The following is a 16,111-nucleotide window of genomic DNA, read 5'->3' as shown; positions in this document are numbered from 1 at the left end:
TGAGTCTCAGAATCAATGACTGACAGGATCTCAGAGCCAGAAAGGACCATTCCTGATCCCACAGGTGTCCAGTAGAGCCCCGGGCAGGTGTGACGAGGGCAGTCGGCATCTCGTAACTTTGGATGGGGGGGGACTGAGTTAGAATTGACTCCCAGATGCCCAAGGCCACACTTGGAGCACTTGCTCTGCAAGGCCTGGAGCTCCTGTGTCCTGCTCCCAGCTCCCCATGTCATGCCCAGGCCCAGGGAGGAAGGGTGGCAGCCTAGGATGAGGTCCGGGCTCTGGGTCCTGCCTGCTCTCACCTCATCCGCCCACCTCCCACCTCCCCCCCGCCCACCGCTACCGCCCCCCCTCAACCGCTACCGCCCCCAGGGAGGATGCCTCTTCCTAAGCCCCAGTCCTTCCAGTCCTTTTCAGCTTCAGCTGAAATGAGAACTGCTTTCTATTTGTTTTTGTGTTAAATCTTGCTGGCTTGATCCAAGCCCCCCTGCTGTCAGTCACTGACGGGAAATTGGCAAACAGCATGATGCAGGTGCGCGCAGGCCTGGCCCGGCTTGCAGACCATCACTGCCACCACAGGAGGGAACGGCAGTGCAAACAGCCCCTCCTGGGACCAGACTGAGGACCCCCTGGGCCCCAACACCCTTGCCTAACACTGTTCAGCAAGGTGGAGCTTCTGCACCCCTGGGCACAGCCCTGGGCCACCCCTCCTGGAGGAAAAGCTGGAGAGCCATGGGCAGCAGGTGGCCAGTTCCTGCAGGGACATGAGAAGCTGGGGACAGGGCTGGGGGGGGCGGGTAGACATCTCAGTTGGGAACCTCTGCTTGTGGCCCAACAAGATGGATTTCAAAAATGCTCATCCTTAGGAAGTAATATTTGGGCTATTACTGCCCTAACCCTGGCTTCTCCATCAGCAGGGGGTTGGGGCTGGGCAAGGGCAGTCTTACGGGGTCTCAGCCCCATTGAGAAACTGATCAAAGTGACAGAGCCTCTCCCAGGAAGGATGCCTCCATGTGCTGGCGCAGCCATACAATCGGAACGCGGTTTAGGGAATCCGCGGGACCCTAGGACCACGGCAGGGCCCTCGAGCCTGGGAATGCTGCTCCTGCCTGTGGGGGCAGCTGGCGCTTTATCCTGCCCTTGACGCTGTCACTGTGGCTGACATACCCCACACCCTGCTAGGTGCTCGGTGGCTGGCAGCGTTCTCCCGGTGCTCGCCCTGGCCAGCACGGTCCAAGCCTCTCAGCCCCCTTTTCAGGTGAGGCAGGGGGATGAAGAAGCTGGGTGGGGCCCTGTTTCTGGTTCCCAAGCCCTTGTCTTCGTGTCACTGCCTCTTGAGTGGGTCCTCGAAACCTCACCCCCCTCCATCTGTGACCACCCGTATCACCCCCAGGGCTGGGCCAGCCCATCCCCCCAGACTGGCAGTGTGGCAGGAGATACCGGGCCACGGGGTCACAGCAGCTGTGCCTGGGGACAGAGCACTGGGCAGGAGCAGGAACAACGTTCGGGGGAAGGGCGTGCCAGAGGCCGGCTGGTCAGCGGGTCATGGCTGTGGTCTCACTGAATCCAGGCTGGAGTCACACGCAGTGTCTCCATCCATGTCCTCCACAACCACTGGGGACAGTAGGTCTCCCACCCCCATGGGCTCCTTGCTGTCCAGAAGAGACCTCCTGCCCTCCCTGGGCCCCACACCACTGCAGCAGGGCTGGGATGCCCCGGGAGGAACATGTGCTGTGTCAGGGCTGGTGGTGCCCAACGCCAGGTCCCCTGGTCAGCTGCGCTACAAAAGGCCAGCCTGCTAGGTCTGGGCATCAGAGGAGAGCGTGGTGACAGTTCTGCCCAGCGCCTCCTCTGTCCTGATTCAGTGTGGTCTCTGGCCTTGGTGATGCCGCATCCTGATGCCCCAGGCTGTGCTGGGGGTGGGACTTGGCACCGGGACCTCACCCAGGTGGCCCAGCTCTCCACGGCCCCCCAAAACCCCTCAGTCCCGAGAGGCACTTGCAGCCTGGCCCTGGGAAGCCTGAGCAGGACTGGGGAGTGGGGGGCTGGGTGGTTGTCTCTTGTGAGAAGAAAAGGAAATGGCAGGAGGGCACTGTGTTCCCTGCAGGCCTGCGTGATTCCCACAGCCTTCCCAGCCACCAAACCAGGCAGGGTGGCCCAGGCCACAGGGGAGGCCATGGGGCTGACCAGGGTCTAAGCTCCACTGCTGGGCATCCCCCTCCATCAGAGCGCCAGCCCCAGAGTCCCAGGCCCTGCGGGCACCAAGCAGTCACCTGGCAGATGTCAAAACTGCATCCTGTCCTTGAGCCGTGGATCTGTCGTCTGGCTTTGCAGACAAGGGAGCCATGACTGGACCAGCTTGCCCAGCTGAGGCCGCACAGGACTGGGGCTGCAAGTGGCTGGCCCCCTCTCGCCTCCTGAGGTCCTGTCTTTGGGCAGATGAGGCTGAAACAGGAGCCGAGGGGGCGTCCCTGGAGCCAGCAGGCAGTAAACAAAGGGCCCAGGTGGGAAGCCGCCCAAGAACTACAGGTTGCCCCAGTCAGCTGTTCCAGACTGTTCTTTCCCCAGCGGCTGGTAGTTGGCTACAGAGCTGGTTTCCTGGAGCCTGAGACACAGGCCCAGAGGCTATGGCTTCTGGGGAACGTGGAGCTGGGCCATGCGGCTTGGAGGCTCTGGGCCTCCTCAGCCAGGATGCCGAGAGCCTTCCCAGGTCATCGAAGGCCTGAAAAGGTGTGTGGGGCTGTGGCCTGGGGCTGGCCTCAGCGGAAACCTCAGGACGTGAGGCCCAGGGCCTCTGGGTGACTGTGGTTTTATTCATGAAATTAGAGCAAATACATGAGCTGATGAGACACCAACTAGGGGTGATGAAGACAAGGTCAGGGTGAGCTGTGGCCCAGGTTCCCGGGCCAGCCTGAGTTTGGTCTCTGGATCTGAGGACGTGTGTCCAGTGGGGAGCCACGTGCAGGGAACAGGGCCACCTTCTGCTCCATCCAGGGGGCCCTCCTCAGATGACCATGCCCCCTTGCCCTAGCTGACTGTATTCAGATCTACCAAAACACTAGACTGTCAGAGCCAGAGGGACCTGGGTGGTGGGGGGAGCAGTCCCCGAGTTCTGTTAGCACAGAAGCCTTTCTCAGTGTTGTTCAGGGCCAGTTGTCTGTGCTGGTTACCGAGGGTCCCCCAGTGGTCTCAGCCAGCTCCCTGGAGCCTGTTCTTGCTAAGTGGAGAAGTTGTTTTTCAGTTCTCAGATTATAGAAATCCCTTAAAACAATAATAATCTGCGTCTTAAAACCCCTCTGGGTTCTGACGTGTGCGTAAGGAGTGGGGCTAATGCGCTCAAGAAATTAATTAACCCGCTGGCCTGGGCGCTGAGCGGGATGTGGGCTGGGGAGGTCCCTCTGCCCTGAAGCTCCTGGTAAGTGCGGGATACAGACGTTCCGCGGGGTGCAGGGACATTGAGAAGAGCAGATCACCTGGCAGAGAGGATGTGCGCAGATGTGGGAGCTGCAGAGGCCCCGACAAGCCCTGGCAGCAACGTCTACCCCAGGCAGTGCTGGGGGTGGGACTTGGCACCCGGGACCTCGCCCAGCTGGCCCAGCTCTCCATGGCCCCCACAAACCCCTCGGTCCTGCCTCTGTGGGCCGCCTCCACAGGCCCCACGACCCAGGCTGGATGCGCAAGGTCGAGCCCAGGTTACCATCCCCACCTTCATCCCAATCCGTCCAGGCCCTGCTCCTGATGTCTGCTCCCTTCTCCCCTGCAAGGTGGTCTCCGGGGCAGGAGGCCCCGCGGGGTTCTCTGGACCCAGAGAGCTGCTGCACTGGGGTGCCTCGGGGCTGGCCACAGCCAGCATGGGGCCAGCAGATGTGGGCACTGGGGGAGCCACTCTGGCCTCCAGGGGTTGTTCAATGTGGTCCCCATGTGACCTCAGGGGAGGAAGGGCCACAGTCGCCTCTGTCCCTCACTGCTTCCTGAACAAGCCCCATGGGGCTTGTCCTCAGGTGGGGACCCTGGGAGGCCCAGCTGGAGCAGATTCGCACGTGAGTCCAACATGCTGACAGAGACATGGCAGAACCACCCGGCTCCAGGCTGCTCCCCTATGCAGAGGCTTGATTCTCGTGAATCTGCCCGGGGAGAGCGTGGAGCCATCTGGCAAATGATCATTCGCAAGCAGGACGAACGTGAACAGAAAAGACAAGTGTGGTCACAGGGCCAGAGCAGGGAGGTGCTGAGGGGTCACAGAGGAGGCTGATAGAGCTCTTTAAAAGGATGCAGACAGTGAACACTGTAATTCACCGATGAATGAGCCTGACGGGCAGGCCCTTCTAGCCAGGGTTCAGGGGTCACCGGCTGCAGGAGGCTGGTGAATGTTTAACATCTGGCCGGGGTGGGGGCCGGCTGTAGAGGCTGCCAATTTCCATGGTGTCATTACTCTCACCTGGCTGATTTTAAGCTACCAACATGATGTCAAACAGCTCACAAACTTCTTAAAAACGGAAAAATTGGCACTTGTGAGCTGGTGCTGGCCAGCCACAGCCCTCCAGTGGATGGGTGTGCAGCGCAGGTGGGGGCCAGCGCTGCCCACACAGCGCCAATGGCGCCCGCCTGCTCCCTCCCAGGGCTGGTCCGCGACCTGGCAAGAGGCTGACCCCAACCCGCCTATGGGGGAAGGACCGCAGCCTCAGATCCGAGGGACATGTGGACACCCCCATGCAGATTCCACCAGGGCACGTGGCAAAGGCTGTCGTGTGGGAGAGGTGGAGCGTGGAGGGGGTGGGGGGGGCGCATCCCACCTGCTCCACTGTGTCCAGTGACAGCCTGTGCCTGGGGTGGGGGGGCGCTCCAGTGACGCGGCAGGAGGTGGCCACCATGGAGGGGCGGGCACACAAGGATCCCAGGGTGAGGAGCGGGGCTGGAGGGAGGCCACACTGAGCGGCAGGTGGCCTGCCTGTCCTTCCGTCCTTCTGTCTGGCTGACCTCTGATGGAGGACCTATTCCGGGCACGAGCTGAGCACAAAGGGAGCAGGAAGCAGGAGCCCTCGGGAATGCCCAGTGTGACAGGGCAGGGAGAACGGAGGAAGTCGCCGTAGAGAGGGGCCTCGTGCTCGGCTGCCCTGGGAGCAGGGGAGGGCCGGCTGCGGCTGCTGCCTCTCCACCCGCCCTCCCCCTCCCCCACGCGAGGCCCAGGGCCCACAGAGGGGAGGACCACGTGGCCTCAGCCCCCTTAGGGCTGAGACAAGGGCCAGGCAGTGGAGCGAGGACCCCGGCTAGTGCCACGGCCGGAGGAGCCCGCACAGAGGTGGGCACTGTTCACAAGCGCCAGCAGCGGCTCCGGGCCACCAACGATCCGGCTGTGAGTGCACACCTGGCCCCCTCGAGCCGCCACACGTCTCCAACGCTTGGGAGGGGTAACAGGCCACAGAGAAAAAGGGCTGGGCTGAGCTTGGAGGGGGACGCCAGCGGGGGGAGCGCTCGGGGCCAGCTGAGCCCTGTGCCCGCTGCACCCGGTGTGAGAGGCACCGTGGTGGCCCTGCCGGGGGCCTGGCCCTCTAGCTGCCTTTGCCTCCTGGCTCTGGTCCAGGAGGCCTCTGCTGTCCCAGGGGCAGCGTGGTTTGCAGAGTTCAAAGGTACATTTGGCCCTGGCACATCACGAGACCAGAAGGAGCTGCTGGGGAAACCAGTGTCTGGTGGGGGAGGCTGGTGGCCTCTGGCGGGTCAACGGCACGCTTCTCTGGCTCTGTCCCAAGTCCCCACGGCACGGTTCCTGGAACTATGTCCTCCACCGGGTCGGGAGCAGGAGGCAGAGTGGGGACCTGCTCTGCTGGAGCTCCCTGTGGTCCTGCCACTGACAGGGTGGGGGCTGCTGGGCCAGTGCCAAACCTGATGGCCACTCAAGTCCCCCGAACCCTGCTCACTGCCCCCACCCTGGAACCCATGATGAGTGATCTCTGGGCCTCAGTGTCCTCATCTGTAAAGCTGGCTGGTTAAGGGCACTAAAGCGTACGTCAGGTCCCTTCCTAATCTAAGCCGGGTATCATCCACGTCTCGCATCTCCCACTTGTAACCACGTTCTTTGCACAAATGCCACCCCCTCTGTCACCAGCAGGTGACGGTCAGTTTTGCCGCAGACCCAGGCAGCACCATTTTGTGACACAGTGCCGTTCATTGTGTCACTGAAACATGCTCCCTTTTTGGGCTGAATGACAAAGCACACTATTTGTAGGACAGCCTGGAGCAGCCCCCTCCTCGGGCACACTGCACACACACGTCAAGGCCTGCGGCTGCACACCCAGCAGGTGCACAGCAGGTATACAGCAGGCACATGGCAGGTATACAGCAGGTGCACGGCAGGCCTGCTGACAGCTTCACCAGGAAAGGCAGCGAGCGAGCCGCTGAGGGTGTTCCCGTGAGAACACTGACACCTCATAGCCGCCTCGTCCTCCCCTTCTGAAGGACCCCCCACCATGCAGAGGCCATGGGTCCATCAGCAGGTGCGCTGGGCTGAGGCTGGTTGGCAGGTTGACAGCAGGGTGCTGGGGTCCCGCCTGCCAGGTACTAAAGTGGGGGGGGGGCTCAGGGGCTGCCGTGTGGGGTGGGCGCCCAGGCGGGCCATGGCTGAGTTCCTCATCTTTCTTTACCCTGGGAAGAGTCCACGAGCCAGGTGGAGAAGGAAGTGGCTCCCCAAAGGGTGGGTGGGGCAGGACGGCCTGCCTTGGCCCCAGGCAGCAGGTGTGGCTCGGGGAGGGCCCATGGCTGCGTGAGCTCGGACTGTGACCTGTCCTACCACCTGTGATGGGGACCCCGGGCATGGCTGCCGTCCCACAGGACCCGCCAGGTGATGCGTGACTGGGCTGTGCTCTGGCCTCCTGTGCTGCCTGGACAGCCCCGCATGGGGACAGTGAAGGCCCCCTGGTGTCTGCAGGACTGCACGGGGGGACGGGCCCCAGGCAGGCCAAGTACCCATTAAATCCTCCTGGATGAGGGCCCGGAATTGTCACCAAGGCTGAGCACAGCTTCTGGGATCTGCTGGTTACCATGGTCCACAGACGCCTGGAATCTGCCCCCTGCCCAGGGGCTGCCCTGCACGTGCCGCAGCCCTCCATGCCCTCTGCGCCCAGCAGTCCTGACGTCACCCTTGGCAACATGCTGACGCAGAGGCCAGCGGGCAAGTGGGGGTGGGGCAGGGACTCCTCTGCCAGGTGCAGGGAGTGGGAGGGGGGGTGGGAGGAAGCCGCAGGCGCTGAGCGGGGAGGAGCTCCGAGGAGCCGTGTCCGGAGCCTGGCACCAGGCCCCGGGAGCCTCTGGTTTCTCCTGGCCACCTGGCCTCTGCCAGGGCCCTTGGAAAGGAGAAAATGGGGTGGCAGCCAAGTCCCAGCCCCTCTGCAGCGCTCGCCTCCCCCAAGCACGGAGAGGCGGGCTGGGCTCTCCCCAGGTGGCAGCCAGACCACCTTGCGGGCCAGCAGCGGTAGGACTCACGGCTGGTACTGTCTCTGCTCAGCAGAGTTTGTTCTTCATCGAGACACTGCTGGTAGATCATGAAAGGTCAGAACCACTTGGAATCCAGTGAATTTCCAGCCTTGCTTGAGCTTCTCATCAAGAATCTCCTTTTCTGGTGAACAACCACCTCCTCAGGCCTGCCGAGTCCAGGCGGTGGGCAGGCAGGGGGTGCGGGCCTGGCCGCTGGCCTCTCCCCTCAGGAAATGCTGTGATGGCCCCAGAGCCTGGCTGCCTTCAGGAGGACGTGTGGGCCTCACAGAGAAACCCCCCCGGGGCCGCCTGTCCACCCCGTCGTCCACATGACCCAGCCAGGCGGCTACTTGCTCGCATACGACGGGGCCACCGTAATGAGCGACGGTGATGGAGGGGTGCGCGGGCAGTGGGCAGGGGGTGACGCCTGACATGAGACCTGGAGGACAGGGCAAGCGGGCAAGAGATGAGGGGCAGGGGACAGGGTGGCCACGTGCTAAAGGCTGGAGAGCTCGGAGCACGTGGGAGTGAGCCGAGCCCGCGAGGCCAGAGCAGAGAGGAGAGGGGCTGTGGGCCGCGGGGACAGTGGGCGGAGCTGGGAGGGCCTCAGGCAGAAGCCCTGGCCTGGGGCCCGTCTTTGAGGACACTTGGGCCACTTGGGCCGCCAACCCATCGACAGGCTCAGAGCAGGAAGGGCAGCCAGATGCCTCCATGAAACACGGGACCCATGCGGGGACGAGGCTCCCTGCCCCCATGACCCGGCACACCTGTGGGCGCAGACACGGTGGGCAGGACATGCCAGCGGACAGTCTGGGAGCCCGCCCAGCACCGAGGGAATTCACCACGCCCGTCCTGGAGATGACAAATGTGGCCCCCGGAGGCCTCCGAGCACAGGCCACCACCAGCCTCAGGACACAGCCGAAAACAGGCAGGCACCCGGAGAGCGAGACAGCTGGAGTCCAGGTGGCTGCAGACCTGCCCAGGCACCCCGCTTCGCTTCAGGGCCTGGTCAGCCCCAAGCCCTCTGCCCACAGTGAAGCAACACCGAGGAGCCTGACCTCGCTCCTCCGCTGCCCAGACCACACGTGGCCCTCAAGTGGGGGCGGGCGGAAGAGGGACGAGACTCTGGGGGACAGTGTTGGGAGCAAGATGGGCTGGCCCACAGGGAGTTGCAGACTGTCCAGGCCCCTGCCGCTGGGACACGGCTCCGCCTCCTGTCTCCGTGGCCTCCTACAGCTGCTCCCCCTTCTCCACCAGGCTGGGCCTCCGTGCAAACCTGAAGAGTGCTGCATACCCTTCTCTATTCGGAAAGCCAGTCAGGTGCCCAGCACAGTGGCCACTACCTGCAGCCGCCTGCAGAGTTCCTGGGGCTGCAGCCCAAAATTAGGACTCCCTGCTGAACCCAATGAATAAAGCCGGCATCTGCCTAAAAAGACCCGGTGTCCCTTCCTCGCATCGCCCCATCCCCTGGTCCCCTCATTTCCCAGCATGAAGGATCCCCCTCATGAACATCATTACCCCTTCCCCTGGGTCCCTGGCAGCTTGCCACCTCCCCGAGCCCCTGGCACCCAGCCCAACACCACTTACAGCTCCTTTGCAGACTCCCTGTTTGCCCCATGTCCCCCACCCTCAGGATCAAAGACCTCTTAAGGGCAGATGCCAGGTCTTTGCTCGGTGATCCCGCCTGGCACAGACCCTCTGCTGTGGGGCGGCCCCAGCCACACCCATCCCTATCCGGCTGAGCGGCCTCCACCACCACCGCTCCTGGGTGCCCTGGGAGACTGCAGCGCCCGTGCCTGGGCCTCCTGCCTCGGTTGGGCCTGCAGTGCACTGCCCACCCTCTTCTTGCCAGAGGCCTAGCTCCCACCTGCCAGCAGCTCCCCGCAAGCCTCCACTGGCTCAGCACCGGGTCCAGGTTGCCCCTCGGCACCTCTTGCACTGCACCCACCTCTGGGGTCTCCCTGCCACATGACTCTGAGCTCCAGCCCACAAGGTGTTTCTCAGCCTGGGAAGAGGGCCTGAAGGAATTACCACCCCTACCTGACCCCTGGGGATTAAACCTCAGAAAAGGTTCTTAACCCTGTGGCTGACAGACTCTCAGGACCCGGACGGGGTTGCGGCGCTGAGGTTCCTGGGACGGAGCACGGTGCCCAGCTGGTGGGAGCTGCTGCATTTACTGAACTGCCACACGGACCAACAACTGGATGCCCGGCCTGCGCCGTGTCCTGTAGGGCAGCCAGCCTGTCTCCTGCCTCCAGGGTCACTCCCCGTGCACCTGGCCACACTCGACCTCACCTGCAGCAAAGCCCCTCGCGGTGCCAGTTTCCCCTCCTCCCCACCCCCAGGCGGCCAACATGCTCTGGGAGCCGAGGAGCAGGCCCTGCTCAGCAGAGAGCTGGCCCTCTGCACCCCGAGAGCATCAGGCATGGGGTGTGCGGTCTGCTCGCAGCACCTAGGTGAGGCCACCTGGGCCCGTGAGCACCATGAGGGCAGTGCTGTCTGCAGCCAGTGAGGGTGGCATAGCACAAAGGGTATCCCTGCCCGGTGGAACCCAGGGTGGGGTTAGAGTGGAGTTGGGGGCCCCCCAGCTGGGGTGGCCACCGAGAGCTGCCCTCCAGGCAGACGTCCTGACGGCAGGCGCTACCCCGAGGTCCTCGCTGGAGCTGCCCTGGCTCCCCTTGGACAGCAGCCACTCCCCTCCCTCCCTGGACACAGCCAGGATCCCACCGGCTCCCGCGTAGCAGCAACGAGCAGAAGAGCCCAGTCACTCACTCACCGTCTGGTTGTCCTCGTAGAGCTTCAGGTCGTAGCCACTAAGCTCCACGCAAAAGATGATGGCGGTGACGCCCTCGAAGCAGTGGATCCACTTTTTGCGCTCTGATCTCTGCCCGCCCACGTCCACCATCTTGAAGGTGAGCTCCTTGAAGGTGAACTTGTTCTCCACGATGCCCGTGGTCATGTCCCGGGAGCGCAGGATGTCCTCCACGGTGGGCACGTAGTCGGGCGCGGCGATGCGCTCCAGGTCATTCAGGTAGTAGGCCGCGTTGTCCTCCAGGTGGTACTCGCTGGAGCGGCCGAAGCAGGCCTGCGCCCCGGGGTCGGCCCACAGCCGCCGCATGACACCCAGCAGCTCAGGTGTGATCTCGCCCTTGCTCTCGGCAGGGCCCGTCAGTGCGAACAGCTGTACGGCGTCGTAGGCGCGGTCAGGGTTGTGGAAGTCGATCTTGAGCGCGGCCAGGGCACGGATGATGCGGGTCAGTGAGTCAATGGCGTTGTAGATAATGAGCGGCTTGTACTCCTTGCAGGCCTCCAGGTTGAAGCCGCCGCTGTGGATGATCTTCATCTGCTTCACAATGGTGCTCTTGCCCGAGTTGCTGGTGCCCAGCAAGAGCAGCTTGATCTCGCGGCGCTGCCGCTGGCTCTCCGAACGCAGGTGGCGGTCAATTCGCCGGGACCGCCGTGCTGCCTCTTTCTCCTCTGAGCTTTGCCGACATCCCATGGTCCGGCAGCGGCGGGCCCAGACGCGGAGCACAGGATGGGGCGCCTCTCCCGGTGGCCACCGAGCGGGGGAGCTGAGACTTGAGGCAGGTGCGCCCAGTGGATGGGAGCCGGTGCCCTGGAGCGCTCAGCGTGGGTGGGGGGGCAAGGCCATGCCCCGTTGCAGCCCTTGCCCCGGTGCCTCCTCTCCAGCTGGCATGGCTCTTGCGCTGCGGGAGGCGGCTGAGCCCTCCCTCAGGGACACTCCACCTCCCAGGGCCACCGTGGGGCCAGATGCGCCGCAGTCATTCCCTGTCCTCCTGACGGTGGGAAGCCGTCTGGTCGCTGGTTGCTGGGGTGATGCTGCCGAGTGTGGCTAGAGGGCCGGCTGCCAGTAAGGATGTCGCGGGTTCTCCCTGCGGTCCCCCTGCCTCGGGCATCCGCCTTCACCTGCCAACAAGAGAACAGCATGAGTCTCCTCCCACCGCAGGCTGGGTGGGCAGGGAAGCCCTGGACGGCGGGAAGCGGCCTGGGGAATGATGAATCAGAGCCCCCCCCTGCCCCCCCAGTGGAGCTCAAACCCCAGCAAAACATGCCTGGCCGCCACCCTGCACCCCTCCCGCCAGTCAGCTGGCTTGAAGCCGGCGCTCAAGGAAAGGGTGCCCACAGCTAGGCCAGGACCAGGCCTGAGGGTCTTCAGAGGGGAGAAAGCCCAGCGCCCCACCACTCTGCCCTGCCCACCCGGACCCGGCGACCTCACCCTCGCCAAGCCTCAGACCTCCGTCTGGTGGTGGTTAGGACTCCATGTGGTGGTTCCGCACCCTCTCCTGCAGCTGCTGGCGCTGCACCCACATGTTTACCATGGGGTCCCAGACCAGGGTAACTGGGTGCTACCGACTCTTACCACCTCCCGGGAGTGGGGTCATTCCTGCTCTCTCCAGGGCAGGGGCTCTCAAATGGGCAGGGCGGTGGCCAGATGTGGGCGGCAGGACAAGCTAGAGCAACGCAAGGGCATCGGGAAACAGCAAGTCCAGGGCAAGGCAGGGGCGGCCCAGAGGCTCCCTGGTCCCAGGCCAAGCCTTTCAGGTCCCCTGCCCCCACTGGTCAATAAGGAGCAGCTGTGCTCACACCTGGTGCAGGGCCTCAGCACCCGCTCTCTGCCAGCCCCCTGTTGACCCAGGAAGTCTGCATGCTCCTCCCAGGGCTCCCCCGACCACCTGCAGCAGCTGGGCCGGGCCCATCCCACCAGGGCATCCCCAAAGCTCAGGCTCTGCCCACGCCTGGGAGCCCAGGACGGCACCCCCCTCACCCCATCCACACAGCCTCTGTCCCTGCCTGGCTGCCTGCCCCCTGCAGCAGCCCCATCTTGCCATGGCCAGCATCCACCCCCTAATGCCCCCGTTCCCCCCACAGCAGGCCCTGGGTGGGAAGGACCCCGAGTCTTGTCCATGTCCCCCTACCTGCCCGTCACTCTCCCAGATGCCTCCATGCCTGTCAGTCCCCGCCATCCTGCCCTGGAGCTGACCCCAAGCCTGTTCTCTCCCTGGGCTCCCCCTGCCGCTCGGGGGGACACTGATGCACCCCACTGCTCTCAGGGTGGTGAGTGTCAGCCCAGCTGTGTGGCCGGGCCCATGACCCCCGTCTCAGAGCCTATCCGTCACTGATCACAGCACACCCAGAGCTGGTCCCCAAGAGGTAAAGTGGCCGGCAGAGACCCTGGTACCCAGCCAGTGCTCCCCCCACCCCCATCCCCATCACCTGTGAGCGCCCCCCATTCTGCCGTCTGGGCCTCTACCCCGTCCCGCCCCACCCTCCACGGCAGCACTTGGGCCCGGCACACAGCAGGTGCCCAGTCAGCAAGGGGGGAGGGGTTTAGCCTTGGGGCGCTGAGTGTCTCCTGCTTCGCCGCAGCCCCACAGCCCACGGTGGGGGATGTACCAGGAGACGTCTCTGCTGAGAGCAGCGACTAAACGGCTGGTCATTCAGCACGGCCCCAGCAAGGATGGCGATCATGCTTAGAACAGAGGCCCCGAGATGACCCCCCTCCGGGCACGGGGTGGGTGCTCTCGAGCGAGTGTCGTAGGACGATGCATACAGGACGCAGGCAGCACATGCACCCACAGGCATGTGCCCCCCAACACACACGTGCGTGCACGTACTGTGTGAGTAGAGGTCTGCGAAGTTATTTTCCAAGCAGCAATGAGCTCTATGTTGTGAAATTACAAGGGATTTGTGCATTTTACCATGTTGCCTATACTTCTCTCGTGAACTGTGTCATAAGAAAGGTTTATAGACAAGAGTCCCGCCAGGGACTTGCCCTGGACCATAAGTATGTACGACAGGGACTCAGTGGTTGCTCCCTGGTCCCTGCTGATGACCCGGCCCTGCCCTCGGCCGGCAGCCCCGGACATCTGGCTCCAGCCCAGCGTCTGCCCAGGGCCCCCCGGTGCCCGGCCTCCTGAAGGCGATGCTGGCTACACTGGGGGAACCCCATGTTGTCATTTCCATTTTTCTCAATTTTGTGTCTTAAAGTCTCAGGTACAGGCAGGCCCCAAGTGACCAATTCTCCCTCAGCTGATCAGCGACAGGGACAAAGGTCACCCAGGAGAGCAGGTCCCTCCCGTTGTCTGGGGCCCCCAGAGACAAGCAGGCCCCCAGGCGCTGGGCCTCCCTGTGGTGACCCCTCTCTCGGGACATAGTTTAACCCAGGAAGGCGACACAGCACGGGGTCCAGCGGGCCAGTCCCCTGCCTCCGTGCAAGGCTGCACCTGAACAGACCACCATCGGCCGCGTCCTCGCAAGCGCCGCACATGACCCCCCGCACCCAACCCCATGCAGCCTCGGGAGCCCGCCCTCCACCTGGCTCTGGCATGGGACCCCTGCCTGCTCCTCACGGGCCAGCTCAGGCCCTCGTGGCCCACCAGCGGGCACCCCACCTCTCCCCACCACGCCCGCCCCTTCTCTGGTCCCTCCCACCAGACTGAGGCCCTTATCAAACACCACATACAAAAATTAACTTAAAATGGATAAAAGACCTAAAACTGTAAGACTCTTAGGAAAAAGCATAGGGCAAAAGCTGCCTGACACTGGGTTTAGCATTGATTTCTTGGATAAGATGCCAAAGGTACAGGCAACAAAAGAAAAAACAAACTGGATTTCATGAAAATTTTAAACTTTTGTGCACCAAAAGACGGTATCAGCAGGTAAAGAGGCAATCCACGGAATGTTAGAAAACATCTGCAAATTGTATACCTAATAAGGAATTAATATCTAGAATATAAGGACAACTCCTAAAATTCAACAAAAAACCCAACCTGATTCAAAACTGGGCAATGGACTTGAATGGACATTTATCCAATGAAGATATATGAATGGCCAATAAGAACATGAAAAGATGTTCATCACTAATTACTAGAGAAATGCAAACCAAAACCACACTAAGATACCATCTCACACCTATAAGGATAGCTACTATTGAAAAAATCTCAGAAAACAGTGAATACTGACGAGACATGAAGAAATTGGAACACTTGCACACTGTTGGTGGGAAGGTAAAATGGCGCAGCTACCATAGAAAACAGTATGGCGGTTTCTCACAAAAATAAAAACAGATCTACCACATGATCCAGTAATTCCACCTCTGGGTACATACCCAAAAGAATTGAAAGCAGAGTCTCAAAACAATTTTTGTACACCGATGTTCATAACAGCATTATCCACAATAGCTAAGAAGCAGAAGCAACTGAAGTGTCCACTGACAGACAAATGGACAAACAAAATGTGATAAAAACATAGAAGGGAATGTTATTCAGCCTTAAAAAGGAAGGAAATTCTGACACCTGCCACAACATGGATGAGCCTTGAGGACATTATGCTCAGTGAAACAGGCCCGGCACAAAAGGACAAATACTGTAGGATTCTAATTACATAAGGTCCTTAGAGCAGTCAAGTTCATAGGGACAGAAAGTAGATGGTGCCAGGGGCTGGGGAGCTGTTGCTTAATAGGGTCAGAGTCTCAGTTTGGGAAGATGAAAAGGTTCTGGAGATGATGGTGGTCATGGCTGCACAACGACGTGAATGTACTTAATGCCACTAAACTGTACCATTTAAAAATGGTTAAAATGGTAAATTTTGTTATTTATATTTTAACACACCCATGAGAAAAGTGGGGCTGGCCACGTGGTCCTTGACCAGTGCAGCCACAGGGCAACGGAGGAGTAAATGGGAATCGTGGCTGGGGGCGACTATGCGTGTCGGGCCAAGTCTGGGAGCCAACTGCCACCTATGGGGTGGTGGAGCCTGGGGCTGTGCGCGGACACAGGCAGGGAGGTCTGTGAGCAGAGGGACCTCAGGACAGCCCCACCCCCTCGGAGGCTCCTGCCAGTTCCATCTCTTTGGGTCTGACTGGGCTTTCCTGGACCCCCGAGGACGTCCCCAGTCAGCCCAGAGACGCAGGGCCAAGGGCAGGAAGACCACATCATTCCCTGGCCAGTAACTGTTCATGGGTCCCCAGGTCCGACACCCAGGACGCCCCACCACAGCGCTGCTGGGTCTGGCTGGAAATCACTGAGGAGTGGGGAAGGGAGAGGTATGGTGGGGGGGGGGGCAGGGGTGCCATGGTGTGACCGGGGAACCAAAGGAAGGCAGGGTGGCTGGACCGAGACAGACGAGAGAGGCACAGGGAGAGAAGTGGGGGTGGGCCGGCCGGGAGGAGCCCACGGCGCAGGTGCACATCCGTGTTGTGGTCGCATGCCTGCAGATCCGTGCCTGCGTCCGTGTGCAGGACGGCACACGTGTGCACACACTGGTCTAGGTAGTACCTGCGTGCAAGTCCATGTACGTGTGTGTAGGGAGGTGCACATGCACGTCTGTGCCGCTGCGCATGGCATGTGGGGAGCAGGGGTGCACGCGGAGGAGTCAGGGCTCTGTCACTCACAGTTACTTACTGGGCCGGCTGGCGGTAATGGAGGGGGGGGCACTGCTGAAGACCCTTGACGGAGAAGGGTGGGCATCAGACCAAAGGTAGCAAGTGAGCAGTGGTGAGGGAAGGGCCCAGTTCCAGAGAGTGGGGTGGGGGCAGGGGGGCAATGCAGGCTGCACAGGTTGGGGGGCCGGCCTCCGGGAAGGAGGTGGTGAGGAAAGCGGGACTGCGGGTGCAAAGGCCTTG

At 62.0% G+C, this 16,111-nt stretch overlaps 2 protein-coding genes across 3 annotated transcripts in view; one reads left to right on the top strand and one right to left on the bottom strand.

Moving 5' to 3' along the window:
• Positions 1 to 16,111, top strand: part of RSPH14 (radial spoke head 14 homolog) — a 61,968-nt gene that overhangs the window by 23,187 nt on the left and 22,670 nt on the right. The gene's annotated exons all lie outside the window — the stretch shown is intronic.
• GNAZ (G protein subunit alpha z) overlaps positions 1 to 16,111 on the bottom strand; it is a 41,589-nt gene that overhangs the window by 11,567 nt on the left and 13,911 nt on the right. The window contains exon 2 of the mRNA XM_036823857.1: positions 10,244 to 11,394. Within this exon, the coding sequence (XP_036679752.1) occupies positions 10,244 to 10,966 (723 nt within the window). The 5' untranslated portion in view covers positions 10,967 to 11,394. The remainder of the gene's footprint in view (positions 1 to 10,243; positions 11,395 to 16,111) is intronic.

This window comes from Balaenoptera musculus, chromosome 14 (assembly GCF_009873245.2).
Source record: "Balaenoptera musculus isolate JJ_BM4_2016_0621 chromosome 14, mBalMus1.pri.v3, whole genome shotgun sequence".
Classification (NCBI taxonomy): domain Eukaryota; kingdom Metazoa; phylum Chordata; class Mammalia; order Artiodactyla; family Balaenopteridae; genus Balaenoptera; species Balaenoptera musculus.
This window is presented reverse-complemented; position numbering and strand designations above follow the sequence as displayed.